This window comes from Hemitrygon akajei, chromosome 1 (assembly GCF_048418815.1).
Source record: "Hemitrygon akajei chromosome 1, sHemAka1.3, whole genome shotgun sequence".
In the NCBI taxonomy this organism is placed as follows: Eukaryota; Metazoa; Chordata; class Chondrichthyes; order Myliobatiformes; family Dasyatidae; genus Hemitrygon; species Hemitrygon akajei.
Window position 1 is genome coordinate 70356852 of NC_133124.1, and position 26703 is coordinate 70383554.

Here is a 26703-nt window from a genome sequence, read left to right on the forward strand (position 1 = left end):
CCCAATCCATAACCTGCCAGATCTTTTCTGATACCATCAAATTCCCCAATTTAGAATTTCAACCCACAACCGGACCTATCTTTTTCCATATTTACTTTTAAACTAATGGCATTATGATCACTAGATGCAAAGTGTTCCCCTATACAAACTTCAGTCACCTGCCCTACCTCATTCACTATTAGCAGATAAAGTATTGCACACTCTCTCATTGGAACTTCCACATGCTGATTAAGGAAACTTTCCTGAACACATTTGATAAACTACCCCATCTAGTCCTTTTATAGTATGGGAATTCCAGTAAATATGTGGAAAGTTAAAATCACTTATATAATAACCTTTTGTTTCTTGAAGCAGTCTGTGATCTCTGTCCAAATTTATTCCTCTAAGTCCCACAGACTGTTGGGTGATATGTAATATAGCCCCATTAACGTGGTTATACCTTTCTTGTTTCTCAGTTCCACCCATAACACTTCACTATACAAGTTCTCCAGTCTTTCCTGACTGAGCACTGCCATGACACTTTCCCTGACTAGTAACACCACCCCTCTCCCTTTAATCCCTGGCTTTCTATCACTTCTAAGACAACAGAATCCCGAAATATTGAGCTGCTCTTCCTGCCCGTCCTGCAACCTAATCGCACTAATAGCTACAATACCATGCCCTGAGCTATCTGTGTATGATATTTTTGCATTGAAATATATACAATTCAGGGCATTAGTCACACCATGCTCAACCTTTTGATTCTTGAACTTATCTGAGAACTTAATAACATCCGTTTCCACAACCTCTCCACTATCTGTTTTGGCATGCTGGTTCCCATCCCAGTGACTCCAATTTAAATCTCTCCCTGCAAACCCCTTCTACCCCTATGCAGCACTAGCAAACCTTCGTGCTAGACCCCCTTCAGTTCAGGTGCAAACAGTCTCTTCTGTACAGGTCCCACCTTCCATGAAGACAGCCCAATGATCCAAAAATCTGACGCCTTCCCTCCTACACCACCTCCTTAGCCAGGTGCTAAACTGTAGGATGTCTTACTTTTTCTGGTCTCATTAGCATGTGGCACAGGTAGCAATTCTGCGATCACAACCCTGAAGGTCCTGCATTTTAACTTAGTGCCTAACTCCCTGAACTCCCTTTGCAGAACCTCGTCACTGCAAAGGGAGTTCTTCCCACTTATGTCATTGATATCTACATGGACCACAACCTCTGACTGTTCACCCTCCCACTTAAGAGTGCTGAGATATCCTGGACCCTATCAAGTAAACCCTGATAAGTGAATCAGTGTTCCGAACAGATGATGAATTTGCTGCCAACTGCACTGTATCAATTATTTTATTCACTATCTGTAATAACATGCAGCAGCAATTTGCCCAACTCTACTTCAATGGAAGCTCCCATGTATGTGGCTTCCCTCATCCAGAACAGCCAGCATGGAACACCACCACCCACAGGTTCCGTCCCACTCACATACCATCCTGAGCTGGAAACATTACTCTATTTCTTCATCATTGATAGATACAAATCCTGAAAATCTCTCCCCCACAGCACTCTAGGAGCACCCTGAAAGGCTGAGTGGTTCAAGAAGTCACTACCATCTCTGAGGCAATTATGTTAGGGCAATAAATGTTGGTCTTAATACCAATATCCTCATCCCATGAATGAAAAAAAACATTTTATAATCATCTCTTACGTGGTAAGCATCCCTGCCATATATGACATGCTCAGAGTCTGAGTAAAGAAGGAGAAGTTGTATCAGATAAAGGTAAACACTCAGATTCACTTAAGTGCAATGACATGTGAGTTTCAATGGGAACTGGCCAGGATGATGAGAACCAGAAAGGTCAACACACTCTATGCTCTGTTTTAATTTGTCCTTAGGATGAGGCAATAATATCATGACTTATTGTCCAGCCATAAGTTTTTCTTTTAATCTGGAGTGTAGGAGGCTGAGGGGTGACCTCAAAGACCTCAAAATCGTAAGAGACATAAAGTGGATTGTCATAGTCTTTTTCCAGGGGTAAGGGAGTATAATACTAGAAGTCTTAGGTTAAAGGTGAGAGGAGAAATTTTTTTGCACAGAGGGTGGTGGGTATCTGGAATGAACTGCTAAAGAAGCTGTAGCTGAGCCGAGTACAATTATAATGTTTAAAGATGTTTAGACAGGTACGGTACATGGACAGAAACAAAGGTTAAAATAGATATGGACCAAATGGAAGGAAACGGAACCAGCTTGGATACACATCTTGGTTGATGTGGACAAGTTGGACTGAAGATACTGTTTCTGTGCTCTACAACTCTATGACTCTAATTCTCCAATTCTACCGGAGTCCATCAGATGGTGCTTTGTTCCAGGTCGAAGCATCTGCAGTATCTTGTGTCTCCATTACTGAAAACTAATTGAGTCATTTTTCTCATCACTGTTTCTGGAACTTGCTATGTGCAGCCTTACTACCTACAACAACAATTACACTTTGAAGCTGTTCATTGGCTGATCACTGAGGACATCTTGTAGAAAAGGAAAATGCTGCAGAATTGGAGCCCAATTGTTTTGTGAAAGGTAAATTAGGGAGTGAGGGGTAGAAAACTGGGAAGGAAATAGATAACTGGAAGAAGACACAGAAAAATTAATGTTTAAGGAAGGAATATTTCCAACACTGCACTTTCTCCATAACTGAAACACTATGTACAGTACTGCATTCTGTTTTTCCTTTAAATTGTGCAGATGTAGGTACCACCTGGTACAGAGCAAGGGGAAAGTATTTGGGTACAGGGTTTCGAAGGAAATAAGAAGGGGCAATTTTTTGTGCAAAGGGGATCTTCTCTGAGGCTGGGTAGAAACTGGAGTTCAGAGATAGAGAGAAAAAGGTTGTCAGACTTTTGCAGTCCCTCTGGTACCTTATATAGCTTGGTTTAGTGATTGGCTGATAAATATTATTTTGTTTCCTTTACTACCTTATTGAACATTAGTCTTTCTTTTTGTATTTTAATTCTATATATTACTCTAATAGAGTAATCTAGAGTAATCTCTTAAAACCTTCTATACATGTACAGTGCCTCCTTTGGGAATACCTGTTGCTACTGAATCAAAAAGAATGAAGAATGAATTTAAAGGTATTTTCTTTACATCTAACTAATGTGGTTAAGTGATTAAACCAGACCCCAGAATTTTGGGGAAACATTCTCCAGTTCTTTTTCTGATTTTTCATATCTATTTGAAGTGAGATGTAGACCCTCAGTTTATCATTAAAAGTTAACCAACAGCTCAAGGTTTTTAAAATGCAACACGTCTAATATCTTCAGAAATGTAGACACATCAACTGCAACACCACCATGAGAAATACATACAAAAATTGACAGAAGAATTAAATTCCAGGGAAAACATCTCCTGCATAGAGAAAACAGAGTAGATTAAAGCAAACTTCAAAGAATTCAAAGTTCAAAGCAAAAATTATTATCAGAGTACATATGTGTCACCAAATCCAACCCTGAGATTATTTTTCTGCAGGCGTACTTAGTGTATATATATAAAACAGTGACTGTAAACAGGATCAATGGACAACAAACTATACAAATGCAGATATAAATAAATAGCAATAAATAATGAGCATGAGATAACAAAATAAAGGAGTCCTTAAATAAATGTAGCTATACCATTTTGTCCAAAAGCCTTTTGGTTGAGGAGTAGTAACTGTTCTTAAACCTGGTGATGCAAGTCCTGAGGCATTTGTACCTTCTACCTGATGGCAGCAGAGAAAAGAGTATGGTCTGGGTGGTAAGGATCTTTGATGATTGATGCTGCTTTCCTACGGCAATTTTTCATGTAAATGTGCTCAGTGGTTTGGAATTGTTAGATCAATAAAAATTACCGAAACTATTGAACAAAAAACAAGGATAATACTGCAAGAGGTTTTCAAATTTTCTCAGAATCACGTTGACAATCAGTGACATATACTGTGAAATTTGTTGTTTGGGGATGGCACAGTGTCATAGCAGTTAGTGTAACACTATTACGGCACCAGCAACCTGGTTCAATTCCGCTGCTGTCAGTAAGAAGTTAGTATATTCTACCCCTGACCGTGTGGTTTTCCTCTGGGTGCTGTGGTTTCCTCCTGCATTCCAAAGACATATGGGTTAGTAGATTAATTAGTGGGTCAAGCTCATTGGCCCCTGCTGTATCTCTGAATAATTAATAAATAATACTGGGAGTGTTGGTATTAAAGTCTCCCCTCTGAATGGTACAGATTGAAGGAAGGTGCTCAAGGAACTAAATTACACTTTAAAGACTGTAAAATGGACACCATCAATCATATTGAAATTCATCCCCGGCTAAAGCACTCCAATGGCCAATGGGGTGCCAAAATTCCCTGCTGGCATTCTGTTTGGAAGTTGGGATTGGGAGGAGGGGTCTGTATCCAGAGATACCGGCCACGTGACAGATGCACTGCCACCTGGCTGGTCGGAGGACACACCACATGCCAATCAACATTTGGTCCCTCCCAACTAATCAATGCACACCTAAATTATTGGTCACCTTAATTGGATTATCGCGCCCAGCCCCATGCTATAAAAGGTGAGACTTGGCCCTGGATCTGTCTCTCTTACAGAACACCTCATTGGAGGTAAGTGCATTGATTTATGTTTGGGAAGGTTTATCGTTTGTCCTGGTAAGGGAGCCGCGGCTATCCAAGGTCAAGGGGGATAGTTGTTGTAGTGCTTTTCCCTTGTTCTTTGTATGTGTAACCGTACCCTGTCCCCACACCTCTTCCTGTGTATTGTAGTTGCTTGTGTTGACCCGACTTCCCCTTGTAAATAAATTCCTTATTATTAAAACTGTGTGTGTCCAGGCCTCTACTGTTGAGACTCAAAGAACCAGTTATTCTCCATCACAACATTTGGCGCTGCGGAGCAGGGTCTCATAGGTTTTGGCTGGACACAAGCACAGGGGGTAATGTTCTGGAATAAGGGGAAGAAAGCCAGTGCAGGCACCCAGGATAAGACCCCCGGGTGGGCTGATGAAAGGGAGGGATTTGAGAGTCTGGCCAGCATGCTGGCAGACCATGGAAAACCAGTGGACTGGTCTGAGCAGTTAGAGCCCCGTGGAGAGAAGCTGGGCCATCATGTGGTCTCCCTCCTGAAGGAAACAGGGTTCCCCAAAGCCAAGGGGAGTCAAAGGGGTGCCTTCTGGTTGTTTGCGTCCCTGCTGAGACGCCAGGTTAGAATTACTGATCACCTGCAGCACTTGTGTGGTAGAAGGACAGGGAAATTGAAAACCTCAGTCAGCGTTGCTGCACGCTGAAGGAAGCAGCACAGGCTGCCCAGGCCCAAGCCAATGACCTTGAAGTTAGGGGAACTGAACTTGCCTGTCGCCTCATAAAACTTCAGCAGGCCAGGGCAGCCCGTCGGTCTGGCTGGCAGCCGGACCCATTAAAGATTCCAGCCTTAGTCCAGTGTGGCGACAAGCTGGACGCATGGCTGGGGGATGGGGACATCTGGCTGGATAGTGATGATGAGGGGATGCCCGAGGAACCAAGGTCCCACAACCACCCTTCCCCCTTCTCACCCGAGCTCCAACATGCCCGGCCCGTCACCGTGCGGTCCCAGGTTCACCGCAGGGAGGAAGGGAACGAGGGGGAGTCGGCCGGACCTTCCCCTAGTAACTCCGAGACCACGGAGACCCGGGACTTCTCCCCCAAGGAGCTGACCCAATTGGTGGATCGGTACCGCCAACGACCAGGCGAGCACCTGGCCGCCTGGCTGCTGGACGAGGGGGGGCCCAACCTCAGCCTCTCCCATCAGGAGGCAAGCGCCCTGGGAAGCCTCTCTGACCAGCAGAGCATAAACAATGCGCTGCGGGCGCCACAAGCAGAAATCTGCGACGGCACAACCCTGTGGGATCGGGTAGTGACCGCGGTACGAGCTCGCTATCCCACACTTCTGGAGTGGGATCTACACGGGCGCCCGCAATGGGGTATGTTCAGTGAGGGCACCCGGGTTATCAGGGAATGGGCACTGGTCAACGGCATCTATCAAGGTGCCTGCGACCGTAACTTCCTTGAAAACACACGAGTGACCGGTGCCCTAGCGGGATACTTGGTCACTACCGCACGCCCTGATCTGAAGTCGGTAATCCTGCCCCTCATGGCACCAGCTAGCGGTAGGACTGTACGGGATGCCATCACCCTCCTGGAGGGATTAGAATATATTTAGAGGGGAGTTCCTATGCAGGTCCGGAAGACCGAGACAAGGGCCCTAGACACTATCCCTCTCAGATATACATGTAGGCAGCTGTACACAGACCTGCTGCGTGCAGGGGTGGATCGTAACCAGATAGAGGGCATCCCCACCCCTAACCCATATGCCCTGTGGAAGGAGTATTGCAGGGGGAAGAGACTACTTATAAAAAGACCACCCACACCGAGCCACCCTCAGCGCCTCCCCTGCCCGAAACTGTCTCGAAGGCCCTCGAAGCAGAACTCAGACAGCTCGTCAGGCAGGAAATGTCCCACCTCCACCAGCAAAGTGCCTCACCCCCGGCGTGGCAGCCCTCTTCCCCCTTCCCATAGGATGAAGGCCAGGGCCCCCGGCGCGCTCTCTCGCCCTTTCCCGCCCGGGGGAACTGAGGCCACATATACCCATCACAGTACATTGGGGAAAGGGAAACACACAGAGGTGGATGGCGCTTGTCGACACAGGCGTAATTATCCCAGGCAATCCTGCCTTATGGAGGGGTACGGACATGCAGATAGAGGGATTGGAGGGCTCCCTCTTACCCGCCAGGGAGGTCACACTTCGCCTAGCCATAGGCAACCATTCCCCCAGACGTGTACAAGTCCTTATTGCCTCCTCCCCGGAATGTATCCTCGGGATCAATGTTTTAAAGGGACAATCACTTGAAACAAACAGGGGCAAGTTCACCTTCGGCATCGCACGAGCCACTATTGTCGTCGGGGCGGCTAAGTGGGAGCCAATTGTTATTCCCTCTCCCTCCAAGATCATCTGTAACAGTCAGTACAGAGTGCCGGGGGGGGCGCCAAGAAATCACAGACTCCATTCAAGCCCTGTTACGGGAGGGAATTATTAGAACCGCTGCCTCGCCTTTCAATAGCCCCATTTGGCCCGTCCGAAAGAAGAACGGCTCCTGGCGGATGACCGTTGATTATAGGCAATTGAACAAGGCTGCACCCCCCCTCGCCGCCGCTGTACCTGACATTGTCACCCTTATTGAAGACATCGCAGGCCGTCCCCATAAACCCTGGTACGCTGTTGTCGATTTAGCGAATGCATTTTTCTCCATTCCCCTGCACTCAGATAGCCAAGACCAGTTTGCCTTTACTTGGGATAACAGACAATACACATTTAATCGCCTGTCCCAAGGCTACATTCACAGCCCCACTCTCTGCCATGGCCTTGTCTCCTGCGATTTATACAACATCCAATTCCCACCGGAGATTTCAATCGCACATTATATAGACGATATCCTTCTCCAAGGCCCTTCTGAGACCATAGTGTCAAAGGCCCTTCACATGCTAATCGAATCCCTTAGGGGACGGGGCTAGGCCATTAATATGGAAAAAATACAGGGCCCCAGCCAGGGTGTCATTTTCCTCGGAGTACAATGGAATCCGGGCACAGAAGCATACCCGATGCCGCTAAAAATAAAATTTTATATTTTGCCGTCCCCTCGAATAAAACTGACACACAGAGATTTGTGGGGCTCCTGGGCTATTGGCAGCAGCATATACCCCACTTGACCACGCTTCTCCGGCCGCTCTATAGGATCTCCAGGAAAAAATCCACATTTCTCTGGGGGCCAGCGGAACTAGCGGTGGAACAAGCCAAGCCACTTTCTTCCCGCCAGGCGGGTCTGCCTTTTGAGTTACAGGTCTCAACGAGCGAGACGGTCGCTGAGTGGAGCCTCTGGCAGAAGACCCCAGGGCATAGAGTCCCCCTCGGTTTCTGGACTAAGTCCCTACCTGAAGTGGCAGTGCGCTACAGCCCCTTCGAGCGCCAGCTACTAGCCTGCTACCTGGCGCTCCTCGCCACAGAACACCAAACAGGCACCGACCCTGTCGTCCTTCGCCCCCATCTCCCCATAATGCGATGGGTCAAATCCCCCGATTCTACCCACAAGGAGGGCCGTGCCCAGAGGTCCTCCATTGTCAAGTGGAAGTGGTACATTGCAGACTGGGCTGAGCCCAGAGGTCCTCCATTGTCAAGTGGAAGTGGTACATTGCGGACCGGGCTGAGCCCAGAGGTCCTCCAATGTCAAGTGGAAGTGGTACATTGCAGACCGGGCTGAGCCCGGTCCTGAAGGGGTCAGCCGCCTCCATAAACAAGTCATCCCCGAGGTACAACCCTCCCCAGCATGTTGGGGTCAACCCTTCGATTCCCTCAACCCCGACAGCAAATCCACGCCTGGTTCACAGACGGCTCCAACCGCTGGAAAGGGGGTAAACAATTTTGGAAAGCGGCAGCACTTCATCCCGCCACGGGTAAAATTTTAACCACCGAGGGAGAGGGGGGTTCCAGTCAACTTGCCGAGCTGGCGGCAGTAGCCCTCACCCTCCAAAACACTACCAGACCAGTCCACATCTATACTGACTCCTGGGCAGTAGCTAATGGCATTGCGGTGTGGATGGCCCGGTGGCAAGACATGGGGTGGGAAATACACGGACGTCCCCTCTGGGGACAGCACCACTGGCATTTCATTTGGGACCAGGCTACTCACAGAAAGATTTCTGTCCACCATGTGGATGCCCATACCCGGAAAGATAATGAAGAGGCAACGTTTAACGCTGCTGTGGACCAGGCTGCCCAAATATCATCTGCCACCACTTCCACCCGACACAGACCCCAATCCACTAGCTGCGTGTATCCAGAGATACCGGCCACGTGACAGATGCACTGCCACCTGGCTGGTCGGAGGACACACCACATGCCAATCAACATTTGGTCCCTCCCAACTAATCAATGCACACCTAAATTATTGGTCACCTTAACTGGATTATCGCGCCCAGCCCCATGCTATAAAAGGTGAGACTTGGCCCTGGATCTGTCTCTCTTACAGACCACCTCATTGGAGGTAAGTGCATTGATTTATGTTTGGGAAGGTCTATTGTTTGTCCTGGTAAGGGAGCCCGGCTATCCAAGGTCAAGGGGGATAGTTGTTGTATTGCTTTTCCTTTGTTCTTTGTATGTGTAACCGTACCCTGTCCCCACACCGCTTCCTGTGTATTGTAGTTGCTTGTGTTGACCCGACTTCCCCTTTAATAATAAATTCCTTATTATTAAAACTGTGTGTGTCCAGGCCTCTACTGTTGAGACTCAAAGAACCAGTTATTTCCATCACAACAGGGTCTGGCAACAATTGACCCAATGGGCTTGTGATGAGAGTTAAGGTTGAAGAATTGGAGTGGATCATGGGTGGTGGGTGATGGTGGGGGGAGCGGAAATCAGGGAATAAGGAGTCCTCCAACGGAAGCATTCAGCTGATTGGCACTGATGATTTAGTTCTCAGTGTGTGTGTGTGGGGGGGGGGGGGAGGGATTGGAGACATCATTCCAATGGAATTGGGGGAAATCCGAGGGGTGAATTGATTTAGATGCATCAGTGGTGAGGGTTAGTTAGCAACAATGAAGTTATTCCCTTACTTGGCAGGGTCCCAGCCCAGCAATGCTAAGAAGACCATCAAAGATCATCATCGATTTGTACACCAGGGAGCACGAAGCGCAGAATCAAATATCGCTGTGATGATTGTACGCTCTAGTATCAATTGTTTGGTGACAATAAAGTAAAGGCTGACCCTGCTATCACAAGATCCAAAGTCCCTGTGTCACATAGCAATTGACACTGCTGACACATTAATCAAGCTTGTTCACAAGGGCAACAGTTAGCAAGGGCCTGGTTAAAGTTCCAGACTCAACCCCAAATGATCTGAAATTTGTCATTATTGCATTTTATTCTGGAAAAATAATTGTTTTTCAAATAGATTATACTAAAAAGTGCAATGGAATTTCTAAGGTTAGAGGAATTGAATATTTGAAACACATTCATAATACTTTAGAATTTCCAAAACTATCCACTAAAACTGTTGTTTAAGGAAGGACATAAAGTGATGGATCAGAAGGGTAATGTGTTCATTGTGTACTTCTGTCTGTGTGCGTCTGTGCCTCTGTGTCTGTGTGTGAGTGAGTGCATCTGCATGTGCAACTCTGTGTCTGCACAAGCATACCGCATGTTGGGGGCAGGGTGGTAAAATGTGAAAAAGATAAATACAGGGCAGGATGGATGGTTTAATATGTGAGCATAAGAGGTTCAATCTCTGATGATAACTATTGCCTTTCCTGCTGAGGGTCACCACTGATATTTTCTCCAAGTACACACACACATACAACAAACTGCAACTCCACTCACCCCAGACAGGAATGCTTAAACAGGTTTCCTGAACCTAGCGAACATTTGCCTACATTGTTCTGCTGGAATTTAACCCAAAGGTTACAGAGTTAAGTATGTACAAGGAAGTACTTACTTACCTGAAAGATGGTGGAATAAAGTGATTGTGCAGACTCATATAATGAGGACAAATTGGGGTAAGACTAAACCTGTGCGTGTTGAGGGCAGATCACTCGAAAATGTCAGAGAGTGAGCAATGCAAATAATCAGTGGCAGCTAAGAGATTTTGTTTGGAACTGACCTGACTCTTGTACAGCAGGCGAGAACCAAGTACACAGAAATGAAGATCCCACTAGAGAAAAGTAAAACAGAAAACAATATAGCAGAGTGAGATTTAGACTAGAACAGTTCAAGGTACACTGAATCTGAATCAGGTTTAGTATCACTGACATTTGTCATGAAATTTGTTGTTTTGTGACAGCAGTAATTGCAATACATAATAAAAAATGATAAGTTACACTAATAAATATATATCAAAATTAAAATAAATAAGTAATACAAAAAGAGAGCAAAATCAGAAAATATAAAGTGAGATAGTGTACATAGGTTCACTGATGTTCAGAAATCAAATAGTGGAAGGGAAGAAACTATTCCTGAAACATTGAGTTTGCATCTTCATGCTCCTGTACCTCTGACTTGATCACAGCAATGAGAAGAGGGCATGTTCTCGGCGATGGGACCCTCAATGATGGATACTCCCTTTTTGAGGCATCACCTTTTGAAGGATGCTGGGAAGGAGAGGGTCCATAATAGAACTGCTTGAGTTTACAACTTCCTGCAGCTTTTTCTGATCCTGTGCAGCAGCCCCTTCTTACCAGATGGTGAAGCGACCAGATAGAATGTTCTCCACGTGGATTGAAAATTGGCTGGCTGACAGGAAACAGAGTAGTGATTAACGGGTCCCTTTCGGAATGGCAGGCTGTGACCAGTGGGGTACCGCAAGGTTCGGTGCTGGGACCGCAGCTGTTTACAATATACATTAATGATTTAGATGAAGGGATTAAAAGTAACATTAGCAAATTTGCTGATGACACAAAGCTGGGTGGCAGTGTGAAATGTCAGGAGGATGTTATAAGAATGCAGGGTGACTTGGACAGGTTGGGTGAGTGGGCAAATGTATGGCAGATGCAGTTTAATGTGGATAAATGTGAGGTTATCCACTTTGGTGGCAAGAACAGGAGGGCAGATTACTATCTAAATGGAGTCAAGTTAGGAAAAGGGGAAGTACAACGAGATCTAGGTGTTCTTGTACATCAGTCAATGAAAGCAAGCATGCAGGTACAGCAGGCAGTGAAGAAAGCTAATGGCATGCTGGCTTTTATAATGAGAGGAATTGAGTATAGGAGTAAAGAGGTCCTTCTGCAGCTGTACAGGGCCCTGGTGAGACCCCACCTGGAGTATTGTGTGCAGTTTTGGTCTCCAAATTTGAGGAAGGACATTCTTGCTATTGAGGGAGTGCAGCGTAGGTTCACAAGGTTAATTCCCGGAATGGCGAGACTGTCATATGTTGAAAGATTGGAGTGACTGGGCTTGTATACACTGGAATTCAGAAGGATGAGAGGGGATCTGATTGAAACATATAAGATTATTAAGGGATTGGACACGCTGAAGGCAGGAAGCATGTTCCCGCTAATGGGTGAGTCCAGAACTAGAGGCCACAGTTTAAGAATAAGGGGTAGGCCATTTAGAACAGAGATGCGGAAAAACTTTTTCACCCAGAGAGTGGTGGATATGTGGAATGCTCTGCCCTAGAAGGCAGTGGAGGCCAAGTCTCTGGATGCATTCAAGAGAGAGTTAGATAGAGCTCTTGAGATAGCGGGGTCAAGGGGTATGGGGAGAGGGCAGGAACGGGGTACTGATTCTGTGTGTGATCAGCCATGATCACAGTGAATGGCGGTGCTGGCTAGAAGGGCCGAATGGCCTACTCCTGCACCTACTGTCTATTGTTACTGCAGAAATTTGAGAGAGTCTTTGGTGACATACCAATTCTCCTGAATCTCCTAATGAAATATATCCACTGTGGTGCCTTCTCTAATTGCATCAATACTTTCAGAGATATTGACACCCAGAAACCTGAAACTGCTCATCCTTTCCACTGTTGATCCCTCGATGAGGACTGGTGTGCGTTCTCTCAATTTCCCCTTCCTGAAGTCCACAATCAACTCCTTGGTCATTGATTGCAAGGTTGTTGTGAAACCACTCAACCAGTTGATCTATCACACTGCTGTATGCCTCCTTGTCACCATTTGAAATTCTGCTAGCAATACTTGTGTCATCAGCAAATTTTATAGATGGTGTTTGAGCTGTGCCTAGCCACGCAGTTATGGGTGCAGAGAGAGAAAAGCAGTGGCATCCTTGAGGTGCACTAGTGTTGACTGTTAGTGAGAAGGAGATGTTATTTCTGATCCACTCTTACTGTGGTCTCCCGGTGAGGAATTCAAGGATCCATTTGCAGAGGAAGATACAGAGGCCCAGATATTTGAGCTTATTGATTAGAACTGAGGATATGATTGATTTGAATGCTGAGTTGTGATCAATAAAGTGCAGCCGGACATAGGCATTGTTATTGTTCAGGTGATCCAAGGCCGAATATCAATGAAATTGCTGAAGACTTATTGTGGCGATAAGCAAATTGCAGCGTTTCCAGTCCTTGCTTAGACAGCAGTTGATTCTGGCCATGACCAACCTCTCAAAAAACTTTATCACAATAGATGTGAGTAGAAATGGGCAATATAGTTGTTGAGTCAACTCACCCTGCTCTTCTAGGGCACTAGTATGATGGTTACCCTTTTGAAGCAGGTGGGAACCTCTGACTACAGCAGTGAGACATGGACACATCCACCAGTTGTTTGGCACAGGTTTTCAGTGCTCCACAAGGTACACGCCTTGTGGGGGTTCACCCTCTTGAAAGATTTCTGACATCAACCTCCAAGACAGAGATCACAGTCACCAGATGCTGCAGGATTCACACAGGTGTTGATTCTATTCTCAATTTCAAAGTATGCATAAAAGGCTTTAAGGGACTGAAGTATTCACGATATTAGGTTTCACCTCGTAGGAGATAGAATTATAGAGTCATAAGAGTCAGAAAACTACAGCACAGAAACAAGCCCTTCAGCCCAATGTGTCCATACCAAACCATCAAACTGACTAGTCGACTTGCATCTAGACCACAGCCCTTCATACCCTCCCAGCCATGTACCTATCCAAACTTCTCTTAAACAATAAAATCAAATTCACATCCACCACTTGCACTGGCAGCTCATTCCACACTCTCACCACCCTCTGAGTGAAGAAGTTTTCCCTTAAACATTTTACCCTTAATCCATGAATCCAATTGTAGCCCTCAGTGGAAAAGGCCTATTTGCATTTACCTATCTGTATCCCTCATAATTTTGTATACCTCTATCAAATCTCCTCTCAATTTTCAATGTTCTAGGGAATAAAGTTCTAACTCAGATCCTGCAGTCCCAGCAACACCCTTGTAAATTTTCACTGAACTCTTTCAATCGTATTTACATCTTTCCTATAGGCAGGTGACCAAAACTGCACACAGTTCTCCAAATTAGGCCTCACCAACGTCTTATACAACTTCAACATAACATCCCAAGCCTCTACTCAATACTTTGATTGATGAAGGCAAATGTGCCAAAAGCTTTCTTTATGACCCTATGTACCTGTGATGCCACTTCCAATGAATTATGGACCAGATCCCTTTGTTTTAACATACTCCTCAGTGCTCTACTGCTCACTGTGTAAGACCTATCCTGGTTGGTCCTCCAAAAGTGAACATCTTACATTAGTCTGCATTAAATTCAATCTGCCATTTTTCTGCCCATTTTTCCAGTGATGCAGATCCCTCTGCAAGCCATGATAGCCCGCCCCGCAGTCCACTACACCCCCAATCTTGGTGTCATCTGCAAATTTGCAGATCCAGTTAACCACATTATCATCCAAATTGTTGATATAGATGTCAAACAACAACGGACCCAGCACCAATCCCCGCGGCACTCCACTCAGAGATGCAACTATCTATGACCACTCTAGCTTCTCCTGCGAAGCCAATGTCTAATCCAGTTTACTACCTCATCTTAAATGCCAAGCAATTGACTGAACCTTCTTGACCAAACTCCCATGTGGGACCTTGTCAAATGCCTTGCTGAAGTCCATCTAGACAACATCCACAACTTTGCCATCATCAGGTTTCCTGGTAACTTCCTTAAAAACTCTACAAGATTGGTTAGATATGACCTACTATGCACAAAGCCATGCAGACTACCCCTAATCAATTCCCATCTATCCAAATACTCATATATCCAGTCTCTTAGAATAGCTTCCAATAATTTTCCCACTACTGATATCAGGCTACACCAGCCTATAATTTCCTGGTTTATTCTTAGAGCCTTTCTTAAACAGTTGTTGTTGTTGTTGTTGTTGTTGTTGTTTGTCCTTCAGAGTCGAAGACGACCACGACTTCTGTCAGATGGAGGGTTTGTGACTGTGGGACTGGAGGTGACTGGTGAGGCCAATCCGGACCCTGAAAGCTCGCCCACATGTGGGACACATGAGGGTAGGTGCTGCAGTGGAAGTAGAGGTAGTTCGAGCCTTGCGCGTGACGCGTTTCCTCTGAGCCTCTGCGGTGCGTCTGATTTCTGCTGCATACGCTCCTTTAGTGGTCCTGCTCCACCAGCTTGGGCAGTCCAGAGCAAGCGATTCCCAGCTACTGGGATTGATGTTGAGGTCTTTGAGGGACACTTTGAGGCAGTCTTTGAAACGTTTCTTCTGCCCTCCAACTGAGTGCTTGCCCTGGCTCAGCTCTCCATACAGCAGCTGTTTTGGTAGTCGACTGTCAGACATCCTGACGACATGGCCAGCCCATCTGGCTTGGGCTTTCTGTAGGAGGGTGTAGACACTGTGGGTGCTAGCCCGCTCCAGGACCTCCGTGTCTGGGACTTTGTCCTGCCATCGTATGTGGAGAAGTCTGCAGAGGCAGCTCAAGTGGAAGTGTTTGAGCTGTTTAGCGTGTCTGCTGTAGACAGTCCAGGTCTCGCTGGCATAGAGGAGGGTGGTGAGAACCACTGCTCGGTAGACCTTCAGCTTGGTGGTAAGGCTGAGTCCTCTCCGCTCCCATACATTCTCACGGAGTCTCCCAAAGGCGGCACTGGCTTTGGCAATTCTGTTGCTGATCTCTGCATCTATGTTCACCGCTCGTGATAGAGTACTGCCCAGATAAGTAAAGCTGTCGACTGCCAGTAGCTTCTGCCCCTTTACTGTGATGTGTGGTCCCTGGTAGGGCTTTCCGGGTGCGGGCTGGTACATAACTTCGGTCTTTTTGGTGCTGATTGTAAGTCCAAAGTTGTCACAGGCTCGTGAGAGGCAGTCCATTTCTCGCTGCATCTTCTGCTCTGTGCTGGCGTTGAGGGCGCAATCATCAGCGAATAAGAGGTCTCTGACGACGGTCTCCTTTACCTTTGTAACAGTTTGTAGACGCCGGAGGTTGAATAGCCCACCGCCAGTCCTGTATCTGACATGTATACCATCCTGACAATCGCGGAAGGCATCATTCAGCATAGCAGAGAAGACCATCCTAAAGAGTGTAGGGGCGAGAACGCACCCTTGCTTCACACCGTTCGTCACTGGGAAGGCTTCTGACTCGTCACCATCATCCAAAACTTTCACCATCATGCCATCGTGGAACTGCCGAACAATCGTGATGAACCTGCTAGGGCAGCCAAACTTCTCCATTATCTTCCATAAGCCATCTCTGCTGACCGTATCAAATGCCTTGGTCAGATTGACGAAGGTCATAAAGAGGTCACTGTGCTGCTCTTGACATTTTTCCTGGAGTTGGCGTGCAGCAAATATCTTAAACAGTGGAATAACATTAGCTAAGGAAAATCTAACTATCTCTGCTAGGGCCCCTGCAATTTCTTCACTTGCCTCCCAAAGGGTCCAGAGGAACACCTTGTCAGGTCCTGGGGATTTGCCCTCCCTGATTTGTCTTAAGACAGCAAACATGTCACCCTCTGTAATCTGTACAGGGTCCATTACCTCGCTGCTGCTTTCCCTCACTTCTATAGACACTGTCTGTCTCCTGAGTAAATACAGATGCAAAAAATCCTTTTAAGATCTCCCACATTTCTTCTGGCTGCACACATAAATTACCATTCTGATCTTCCAGAAAATCAATTTTGTCCCTTGCAATCCTTTTGCTCTTCATACAGTATATCTGTAGAAGTCCTTAGGATCTTCATTCACCTCTCTGCTAGTGCAACCTCATATCATCTTTTAATCCTCCCAATTTCTTTCTTAAGTCTACTCTTGCATTTCTTATACTCAAGTACCTCATTTGTTCCTACCTGACTATAGCTGCTATGTACCTCTTTTTTTCTTAACTAGGGACTCAATTTCTCTTGAAAACCAAGGTTCCCTAAACCTGTTATCCTTGCCTTTTATTCTGACCAGCACATCCAACCTTCGTACTTTCAAAATTTCACTCCTGAAGGACTCCCACATACCAAGAACACCTTTGTCAGAAAACAGCCTATTATAATCCACAATTACTAGATCTTTTCTGATACTATCAAAATTGGCCTTTCTCCAATTTAGAATTTCAATCCAAGGATCAGACCTATTCTTTTTCCATAATTACCTTAAAATTAATGGCATTATGTTCACTAAATGCAACTTTTCCTCCTACACAAACTTCCGTCACCTGCCCTGTCCCATTCTCTAATAGATCAAGTATTGCACATTCTCCCGTTGGAATTTCTATGTACTGATTAAGAAAAATGTTCATAACCACATTTGACAAACTCTATCCCATCTAGTCATGAGAGTCCCAGTCAATATGTGAAAAGTTAAAATCACATACTATAACAACCTTATGTTTCTTGCAACAATCCACAATCTCTCTACAGATTTGTTCCTCTAAATCACAAGGACTGTTGGGTGGTCTGTAATATAGCTCCAGTAATGTGATCATACTTTTCTTATTCCTCATTTCCACCCATAACACTTCACTAGATGAGTCTTCCAGTCAGTCCTGACTGAGCACTGCAGTGACATTTTTCCTGACTAGTAACATCACCCTCCCCTTTTAATCCCTCATGTCCTATAATGTCTATAACAACAGAACCCTGGAATACTGAGCTGCCAGTATTGCCCCTCCTGCGACCAAGTCTCACTAATGACTACAATATTATTATTTCATTCGTTGGCCCATGACCTGAGCTCATCTGTCTTTCTTATGATACTTCTTGTATTGAAATATATGCCACTCAGAACATTAGTCACACCATGCTCAACCTTTTGCTTCTTGACTTTGTCTGAGGTCTTAACAAGCTTTCCACTAACTGTTCTGACACTCTGGTTCCCAACTCTCTGCAACTCTAGTTTAACTCCACCCCCCCATCCAGTACTAGCAGACCTTCAGATTAGGCCATTGGTCCCCCTCCAGTTTAGGTGCAAACCATCTCTTGTGTACAGGTCCAACATTCCCTGGAAGACAGTCCAATGATCCAAAAATCTGAAACCCTCCCTCCTACACTAACTCCTTAGCCATATGTTATACTGTTTGATCTTTCTAGCATGTGGTAGGGGTAGCAATCTTGAGATCACAACCCTAGAGGTCCTGTCCTTTAACATAGCACCTAACTCCCTAAACTCACTTTGCAGAACCTTATCCCTCTTCCTAACTATGTCATTGATACCTATGTAGACCACAACCTCTGGCTGCTTACCCTCTCACTTTAGAAGTTTGAGGACATTCAAGATGTCCTGGACCCTGGTGCCCAGATACACCTGTTGTTGGGGGGGGGGGGGTGGGCAGGGGTTGTCCACAGAGATACTATGCACTGCCTGTTTAACCCCTTTCACCTTCCTGGCTGTCACCCAGTTTCCTCTGTCCTGCACTTTAGGTGTAACTACTTCTCTATATGCCCTGTCTAACATCCCCTCAGTCCTGAACGATCCATTTCCAGCTCCAACTCTTTAACGCAGAGTGCTGGAAGCTGCAGCTGGATGCACTTCTTGTAGGTGAAGTTGTCAGGGTCACTACAGGTCTCCCTGCCTTCACACATCATGCAAGAGGACCATTCAACTATCCTGCCTGGCATCCCTATTGCTCTAACTGTGCAATTATAAAGAAAGAAATAATAAATCAACTGAAAGAAAAAAATATCTACCTACAAGCTTTTTGCCTTCTCTCACTCCAGCCTCTCCTTGCTGAAGCCTCAAAGAGATAAAGCCTCAAAATCCTCACTATAAAACTGTAATGGCCTGCAAACCCTGCCAACTCTGATGTGTATCTATTCCATCTCTAACTTCAATTGGAATTGTTTTCTCACTCTTAAAATAGCTTTCTGTAGGTCATACCTGGACTTCTTGTATAGTTCTGGATCATCGGTCTTGAATCCCACAGATCTAGCCCTCAGCAGATTTAGGATCTCCTCGTTCATCCATGGCTTTTGGTTTGGGTATGTCCGGTATGTTCTCAAAGGTACACACTGATCCACACAGGTCTTGATGAAGTCAGTGACAACTGTGGCGTATTCATTTAGATTCAAAGATAAATCTCTGAATACTGTCCAGTCCATTGACTCAAAGCTGTCCTGTAAGCATTCCTTCACATTCCTTGGTCCTCATTGCTGGTGCTGTGGTCTTTAGTCTCTGACCATATACCGGGATTAGAAGTACAGTACTGCCAGGTGATCGGATTTTCTAAAGAGTGGGCGTGAGATGGTACAATAAGTGTGTTCTTGATGGTGGTATAACAGTGGGCAAGTGTGTTGACCCTTCTGGTTCCACAAGTGATATGTTGATGGTAGTTGTTCGGAGACTTCAAGCTGGCCTGGTTGAAATCCCCCACAATGCTAATATACGTTGTGCTACCTTCTGGTCTTTCTTCCACGGCCAACCCGAGTGCCCTAACTGGGTGGCAATGGAGTTGAGCTCCACTAAAGAATTATCTATCTCTGCACTTCTTGGCTCTGCACTCCCTAGTAGTCTGCCCAGATCAATAGCTAATCCTCTTGTTAGACACACTTTGCGTATATGGGCTCAGTTCAGGAAATGCTATGGTTTCCAGGGGTTTTCCGTTTCTAGCCCTGTCGCACATAATCACCTTTTTTTTACCTACTACGTACGATTCAGCATTCCATGTTTGGTATAGGAAGGGCATTAGACATTTTGAAGATCTTTTCATTGATAATCGCTTCGCTTCTTTTCAGCAGCTCTCTGTTAAGTTCAATCTGCCTAACACTCATTTTTTCAGATATCTCCAAATCCGACACTTTATTGCTCCTTTAATTCCTAACTTTCCTGAAATGCCTGCAAAAAATGCTATGGACCTATTTCTTTCTATTAATCCACTAGGTAAAGGTTTAATTTCAATTATCCAAGATAAACTAGCAGCCTTACAACGGGCCCCTGTGGATAAAATTAAAATGGCATGGGAGCAGGATTTAAATATCTCCTTATCCGAGGAGAGCTGGGACTCAGTTCTCAAATCGGTTAACTCAATCTCCCTTTGTGCTCGCCATTGCCTCTTACAGTTTAAGATTGTTCATAGAGCCCATATGTCTAAATCTAAACTATCTCGATTCTACCCTGGCATTAGTCCGCTCTGTGATAAATGCAAGAGGCCTCTCTCATCCATGTGTACTGGTTCTGTCCTAGCTTGGAGAAATTCTGGAAAGATGTCTTCACTACATTATCGGGTATTCTTTTTTTTATTAGTTTTTCAAAACAGTTTACAAAATTAAAAACCCCAAATCCCAATGAGGAGCATTAATACAGTGCAAGATTAAGCATACAATAACAATATGCTACAAAGGAAGAGAATTTAACAAAAAAAGCACCTAAATTAAAGACAAGTGAGCTTAGCGTCCTCCCCAAGCCCCACAACACAAGAAAAAAACAACAACAACTCCAGACCAACCACCACACAGTATAAAGAGTATAAGTCCGGTGTTACGTTCCCCAGTAACCGGGTAGTTTTCCAGCAAAGATAGATGGATCCACCGAAGCCTGATGCTACTATTTTCAAACGTTTTTATTTATAAAGGGGCACAAACGTATGGTTAATACAAAACATTCAGATCATATACGTCGTCACAACTCAATCTAAAGCACAGGTATAGTAATAATCAATCAGAAATAAGCTCTACAGTTGTCTAGGGGTAATGTAGATATATATCGTTTACTGGATATTTAAAAGTCTTTTTGCGGTCACTGCAGTTCCACCAGCCGCCGTCGGTTGTGGTGTCGCGTTGGTGCACTTTTGTTAGAAAGAGAGAGAGAGAGATGTCATTAAACAGCTTCACCTGCCCGGGTCCTTACGGAGCACTGCCGTGGAATCAGAAGAGCAGGCTTCCCAGTTGTTAGTTAAAAGCGATTGTCCGTGATTCCATCCACAGACTCCCGATCCAGAGTCTAACGCACATGGCTTCCTTCAGAATGGCGTCCCGCTCCGACGGGAAGCACTATCGTGTCTTCTTCGTGTGTCTCCTTGGTGCGTCTGGCGCCCCGCCTCGGCAGCCCACCTTTTATCTGGACTGGCAGGGTTGTAGATGTCCATCAGGGTAGGGGGGCGAGGCAATCCTTCCCCCATCACCCATCTCACATTGCCCTGAGATTTTGCACGTAGGCCAGTTCCTTATCCCACAAAGGTGTCTCCCAAGACAATGGCTATGTCCGAGGTTTTTGTCTTGTTGAGCGACCAGCCCACTTTGCCCGAGGGCTTTACACGTGGTCTTCATGAGACAATAGTCAAAGAGTCGCTTTATTCTGCTTCCCTGGGGAACGTGGTCTTCAGCACGTCTCCCTCTCTCTCTTGGGTCATTTGACCCCCCCTTGACTAGGGCTCTTGCGAATCTCACAAAGGAGGGGGCTGGGGTCATAACACCGGACAGTCAAACTCCCAGACTGTGAATACACTTGGCAACAGAGGATAATAATGCCTACTACAAGAAAAACAAAAGGGAGCTGAAAGCAAGGGACCGAAAAGAAAAAAAAACCCTAGTCAAGAGGAAGGTTATGAAAGTACTTGATAAAAGGTCCCCAGACCTTATGGAACTTTAGGTCCGAATTAAGAACCGATTGAATAGCTAAGGCAGATTTAGTAGGTAATCAGGTAACAGAGGACGATCGGTCCAGTTTAGGATCCAACCAACAGTTGAAATCACCACCCAATATAAGAGAGTATGAGTTTAAGTCTGGTAGTGAGGGAAAAAAACTGTTCAAAAAAGTTAACATCATCAAAGTTGGGGGCATACAGGTTTGCTAGTGCAACTTTAGTTTTATATAGTTTACCAGAAACAATAATAAAATGGCCATTTGTATCAGATATTTTATTATGGAGTTCAAAAGGAATATTTGAATTAATAAGAATGGAAACTCCCCTAGCTTTAGCGGCAAAGGATGAATGAAAATGCTGACCCACCCACTTTGACAGAAGCCGGGAGTTATCAAAACAACGAATATGAGTTTCTTGAAGGAAAGCAATGTCAGCTTTGAGTTGTTTGATATGTGAGAATACCTTCCTCCTTTTAACAGGGTGGTTCAGTCCCTTTACATTCCAGCTCACGAATTTAAGTGCACTAGCCATTATCAATTACTAATGCATAAAAGGCAGCAGGCATATAAAAAGTCAAGCAGTACAATAGCAGTCTGGGAGCAGAGATGTAAACATAGATTCGTAAGATCAAAATATAAAAACATGTCCTAAGCAATAAAGAGATGTTGGAACTGGAAAATCCACCCCACCCGCACAACCCAAAACTAGACGATTATCGGGTATTCTGAATCAGCACCGAGAACCAAACCCCTTAATTGCTCTGTTCGGTTTTTGGGGCGAGACAGATTTATGGCTGGGTCCGACCAAATGCCGAATACTATCCTTTGCCTGTCTCCTGGCTAGACGCTTGATCCTCCTTAGATGGAGAGACATTGCCCCGCCCACTCATGCGCAATGGCTTAACGACATTATGGCCTGCTTGGACCTCGAAAACATTCATTATTCAGTTCTTAATTCGGATCTAAAGTTCCATAAGGTCTGGGGACCTTTTATCGAGTACTTTCATAACCTTCCTCTTGACTAGGGTTTTTTTTTCTTTTTTTTCTTCTTTTCGGTCCCTTGCTTTCAGCTCCCTTTTTTTTCTGGTAGTAGGCATTATTATCCTCTGTTGCTAAGTGTATTCACAGTCTGGGAGTTTGACTGTCCTGACTTATACTCTCTATATTGTGTTGTGGTCGGTCTGGAGTTGTTTTTTTTCTTGTGTTGTGGGGCTTGGGGAGGACACTAAGCTCACTTGTCTTTAATTTAGGTGCTTTTTTGTTAAATTCTCTTCCTTTGTAGCATATTGTTATTGTATGCTTAATTTTGCACTGTATTAATGCTCCTCATTGGGATTTGGGGTTTTTAATTTGTAAAATGTTTTGAAAAGCTAATAAAAAAAAGTAAAAAAAAAAGAAATCCCCCACAATGATAGGGAAGGTATCAGGATGTACTGTTTCTTGACTGCTGATAATGGTGCTCAACTCCTCCAGTGCCTGCCAGAAGTTGTCCACAGGTGGAATGTACACCAGTACCAGGATGACAGTGTAAACCTCCATCAGTTGATAAAATGGATGACACTTGACCATTCAATGTTCTAGGTTGGGTGAATAGGATTGAGACAGAACCCGCCACATCTCTGCACCATGATGAGTTTGTCATAAAGCATACTCCACCTCCTCAACCTTTAAAAAATCAGATGTCCTGCCTGTTTGATGTTTGAAACACTCGGACTACAGTGCTGCATTGAGGTGGTCAAACCCTTTGAACATTGCTGAGTAGATAATTTACGAAGGGAGTTTCTTGATGGTAAGCTCCCTCCTCAACAAGACTAGAAACTCAGCAAGAATGTGTGTTCAAACTTGTAGTATACCAATCCAGAGACAGAAAAAATAAAGTGACCTTATTTTTAAAGTGGGGATGAAGTTCAGAGGCTCATGTTGAATAAGAGCACTCCACAGATCAGCTGAACTGAATGGCTTGGTCCTGTGGTTAACATTCAATGTACCTTAGCAACACATAAACCACAAAAATGAATAGTCGGGTCAATGAATAAAATTCCTTCAAGTACAAAAAAAACTCAAGTAAACAGGAGCTTCAATATTTCTTTAAGCATTATTTTCTTAAAGTTTTTTTCTTACAGTATCACATAATGATAGAGGGAGTTTTGTACTTACAATGAGGTGTAGTACAAAATGATGCTTTTACGTACGTATCTTTTGACTGGGTCACTGCAAAGGGGAAAGCACACATTCACAAACACAACTGATTAATTACTCATTCATGATCTGGAAAATACAATCTTACTGATCAAGAACAAATGACTAAAACATCAGAACAAGCTGTTAAGAGAAAAGTTAGGAAACATTTCTTCATATAAAATGTATGAGAAGTATGGAACTGGTGTGCATCTGTTGAAAGTGCATCTTTCTTTGTGTTGGGAGTGCAGATCAGTGTGCAGCATTCTGAATGTGGTCCTGTATAAGCAAAGCTAGTCACCTCTATTTATGTATTGACCTCTTACAATAAATCTTTCGCGACATATCTTTCACTTTCCCAACAGTTCACTATATCTACTTCAGAGATTTACAGATTTACAGTTGAAGTCAGAAGTTTACATACACCTTAGCCAAATACATTTAAACTCAGTTTTTCACAATTCCTGACATTTAATCCCAGAAAACATTCCCTGTCTTAGGTCAGTTAGGATCACTACTTTATTTTAAGAATGTGAAATATCAGAAGAATAGTAGAGAGAATGATTTATTTCAGCTTTTATTTCATCAATTTCCCAGTGGGTCAGAAGTTTATATACACTTTGTTAGTATTTGGTAGCATTGCCTTTAAATTGTTTAACTTGGGTCAAATGTTTTGGATAGCCTTCCACAAGCTTCTCACAGTAAGTTGCTGGAATTTTGTTCCATTGCTCCAGACAGAACTGGTGTAACTGAGTCAGATTTGTAGGCCTCCTTGTACGCACATGCTTTCTCAGTTCTGCCCACAAATTTTCGAAATTGACTCCCAGTTCTCAAACTTCCCAGCATCAAAAGCATTTCCATAGTATCTACCATGTCAAAATCTTATGTAGAAGTGATAGAAGGTGCCTGTGATAACCATATATATGCAACACCGTTACTGGTATCATATCACCCTGCACTGGAGAAAATTCATTCAGTAACAGATACAGTTGAGATGAGCAAACAAAATGGGACTACTACCAGGAGTTGGGATCTTGCTTCCTATCTTTATCCAGATTAGGCACTCACTGAATGGTGCAGTTTTATGAAGAAGGATTGCGAATGGGACCTTGCAGTGTAAGGTTCACCAGAAATCGCATGAGTAAAAGAATAGAATGAAGACACTTACCAAAACATAAAGACAGCCACAATTCCAAAAGTTATCAGTAACTGTACCATCAAGATGGCATAAACCTGTTGGGAAGACAAGAATCCAAGGAAATCAGCTCGGCATAAATACAGTGACAATAAACATTCTGCCACAATTCCTTCCCTCTGCAGAGGCAGGCAAGAGCTGGTGACTGAGAGAGTGAACGGGAGACAGATAGGGAATTAGAAAATCAGATAAAAACTGAGGGAGAGTGATAGCATATGTGTATATGTTTGTGTGGCAGAAAGATGTGAGTAAGAGAGACAGATTGACAGAGAATTTCAGGGTCTACTCTTTATGACCTAGAGGCTGGCAGTCTTATCACCCAAGTACAAACTCACCTTCCGTACAAACCTGTGCCTCACGATCTGGTTGTTCCAGGCCTCTGCGGCAGATGTCTCTATGCTCTCACTGTTGCTGGGCTGAGAGTATGGAGAGAATGTGGCTGACACATATCCAGAACTGCTTCCAGGATCTGGACAGCAAAGCAAAAAGAAATTCTTGAGTATTTGGTTAGACCCCAGCTTGTAATTCATTTTTGGTGCTTTGGTTGTTATTTTATTTTTGGTTAGTTATTTACTTTCTGGAATTGAGATACTAGTCTGTCCTGCTTATCCCTAACATCTTTGAGAAGGTGGTAGTAAACTGTACTGCTTCTAGTCAAGTCAAAGTCAAGTCAAGTCACTTTATATTGTCATTCCGACCATAACTGCTGGTACAGTACACAGTAAAAACGAGACAACATTTTTCCGGACTATAGTGCTACATGAAACAATACAAAAACTGAACTAGTTAAAACAACACAAAAGCTACACTACAGACTGCATAAAGTGCACAAAACAGTGCAGGCATTACCAAAAATAATAAACAAGACAATAGGCAAAGTAGAGGGCAGTAAGTTGGTGTCAGTCCAGACACCAGGTATTGAGGAGTCTGATGGCTTGGGGGAAGAAACTGTTACACAGTCTGGTCGTGAGAGCCCAAATGCTTCGGTGCCTTTTTCCGGATGGCAGGAGGGAGAAGAGTTTGAATGAGGGGTGCGTGGGGTCCTTCACAATGCTGTTTGCTTTGCAGATACAGCATGTGGTGTAAATGTCTGTAATGGCGGGAAGAGAGACCCTGATGATCTTCTCAGCTGACCTCACTATCCGCTGCAGGGTCTTGCGATCCGAGATGGTGCAATTTCCGATCCAGGCAGTGATGCAGCTGCTCAGGATGCTCTCAATACAACCTCTGTAGAATGTGGTGAGGATAGAGGGTGGGAGATGGACTTTCCTCAGCCTTTTCAGAAAGTAGAGACACTGCTGGGCTTTAAGAAGAGGGACGCCTCACGTCTTAATAAGCTGGTAAGGAAGGCGGGCTCTGTCGTGGGCAAAGTACTGGAGAGTATAACATCGGTAGCTGAGCGAAGGGCGCTGAGTAGGCTACGGTCAATTATGGAAAACCCTGAACATCCTCTACATAGCACCATCCAGAGACAGAGAAGCAGTTTCAGCGACAGGTTGCTATCGATGCAATGCTCCTCAGACAGGATGAAGAGGTCAATACTCCCCAATGCCATTAGGCTTTACAATTCAACCGCCAGGAGTAAGATATGTTAAAGTGCCGGGGTTGATTGTATTTAATGTATTTAAGTAAACTACTTAAGGACTTTTAAAAAGCTATTATTAATGCTTTTTGAGAGAGTGATTTAGATGCATATCATATTTTTACTGAGTTAAGTGTGTATGTAATTAGTTTTGCTACAACAAGTGTATGGGACATTGGAAAAAATGTTGAATTTCCCCATGGGGATGAATAAAGTATCT

At 44.5% G+C, this 26703-nt stretch overlaps 1 protein-coding gene across 2 annotated transcripts in view; it reads right to left on the reverse strand.

Moving 5' to 3' along the window:
- faim2a (Fas apoptotic inhibitory molecule 2a) overlaps positions 1-26703 on the reverse strand; it is a 41841-nt gene that overhangs the window by 6533 nt on the left and 8605 nt on the right. The window contains exons 3-8 of one of the 2 annotated variants that reach the window (XM_073045221.1): positions 25237-25370; positions 24875-24939; positions 23686-23739; positions 10694-10744; positions 3346-3385; positions 1691-1728 (exon numbers count right to left, since the gene is read on the reverse strand). In XM_073045221.1, coding sequence (XP_072901322.1) covers positions 1691-1728; positions 3346-3385; positions 10694-10744; positions 23686-23739; positions 24875-24939; positions 25237-25370 — 382 coding nt within the window. The remainder of the gene's footprint in view (positions 1-1690; positions 1729-3345; positions 3386-10693; positions 10745-23685; positions 23740-24874; positions 24940-25236; positions 25371-26703) is intronic. The other variant, XM_073045230.1, reaches the window with a different exon arrangement.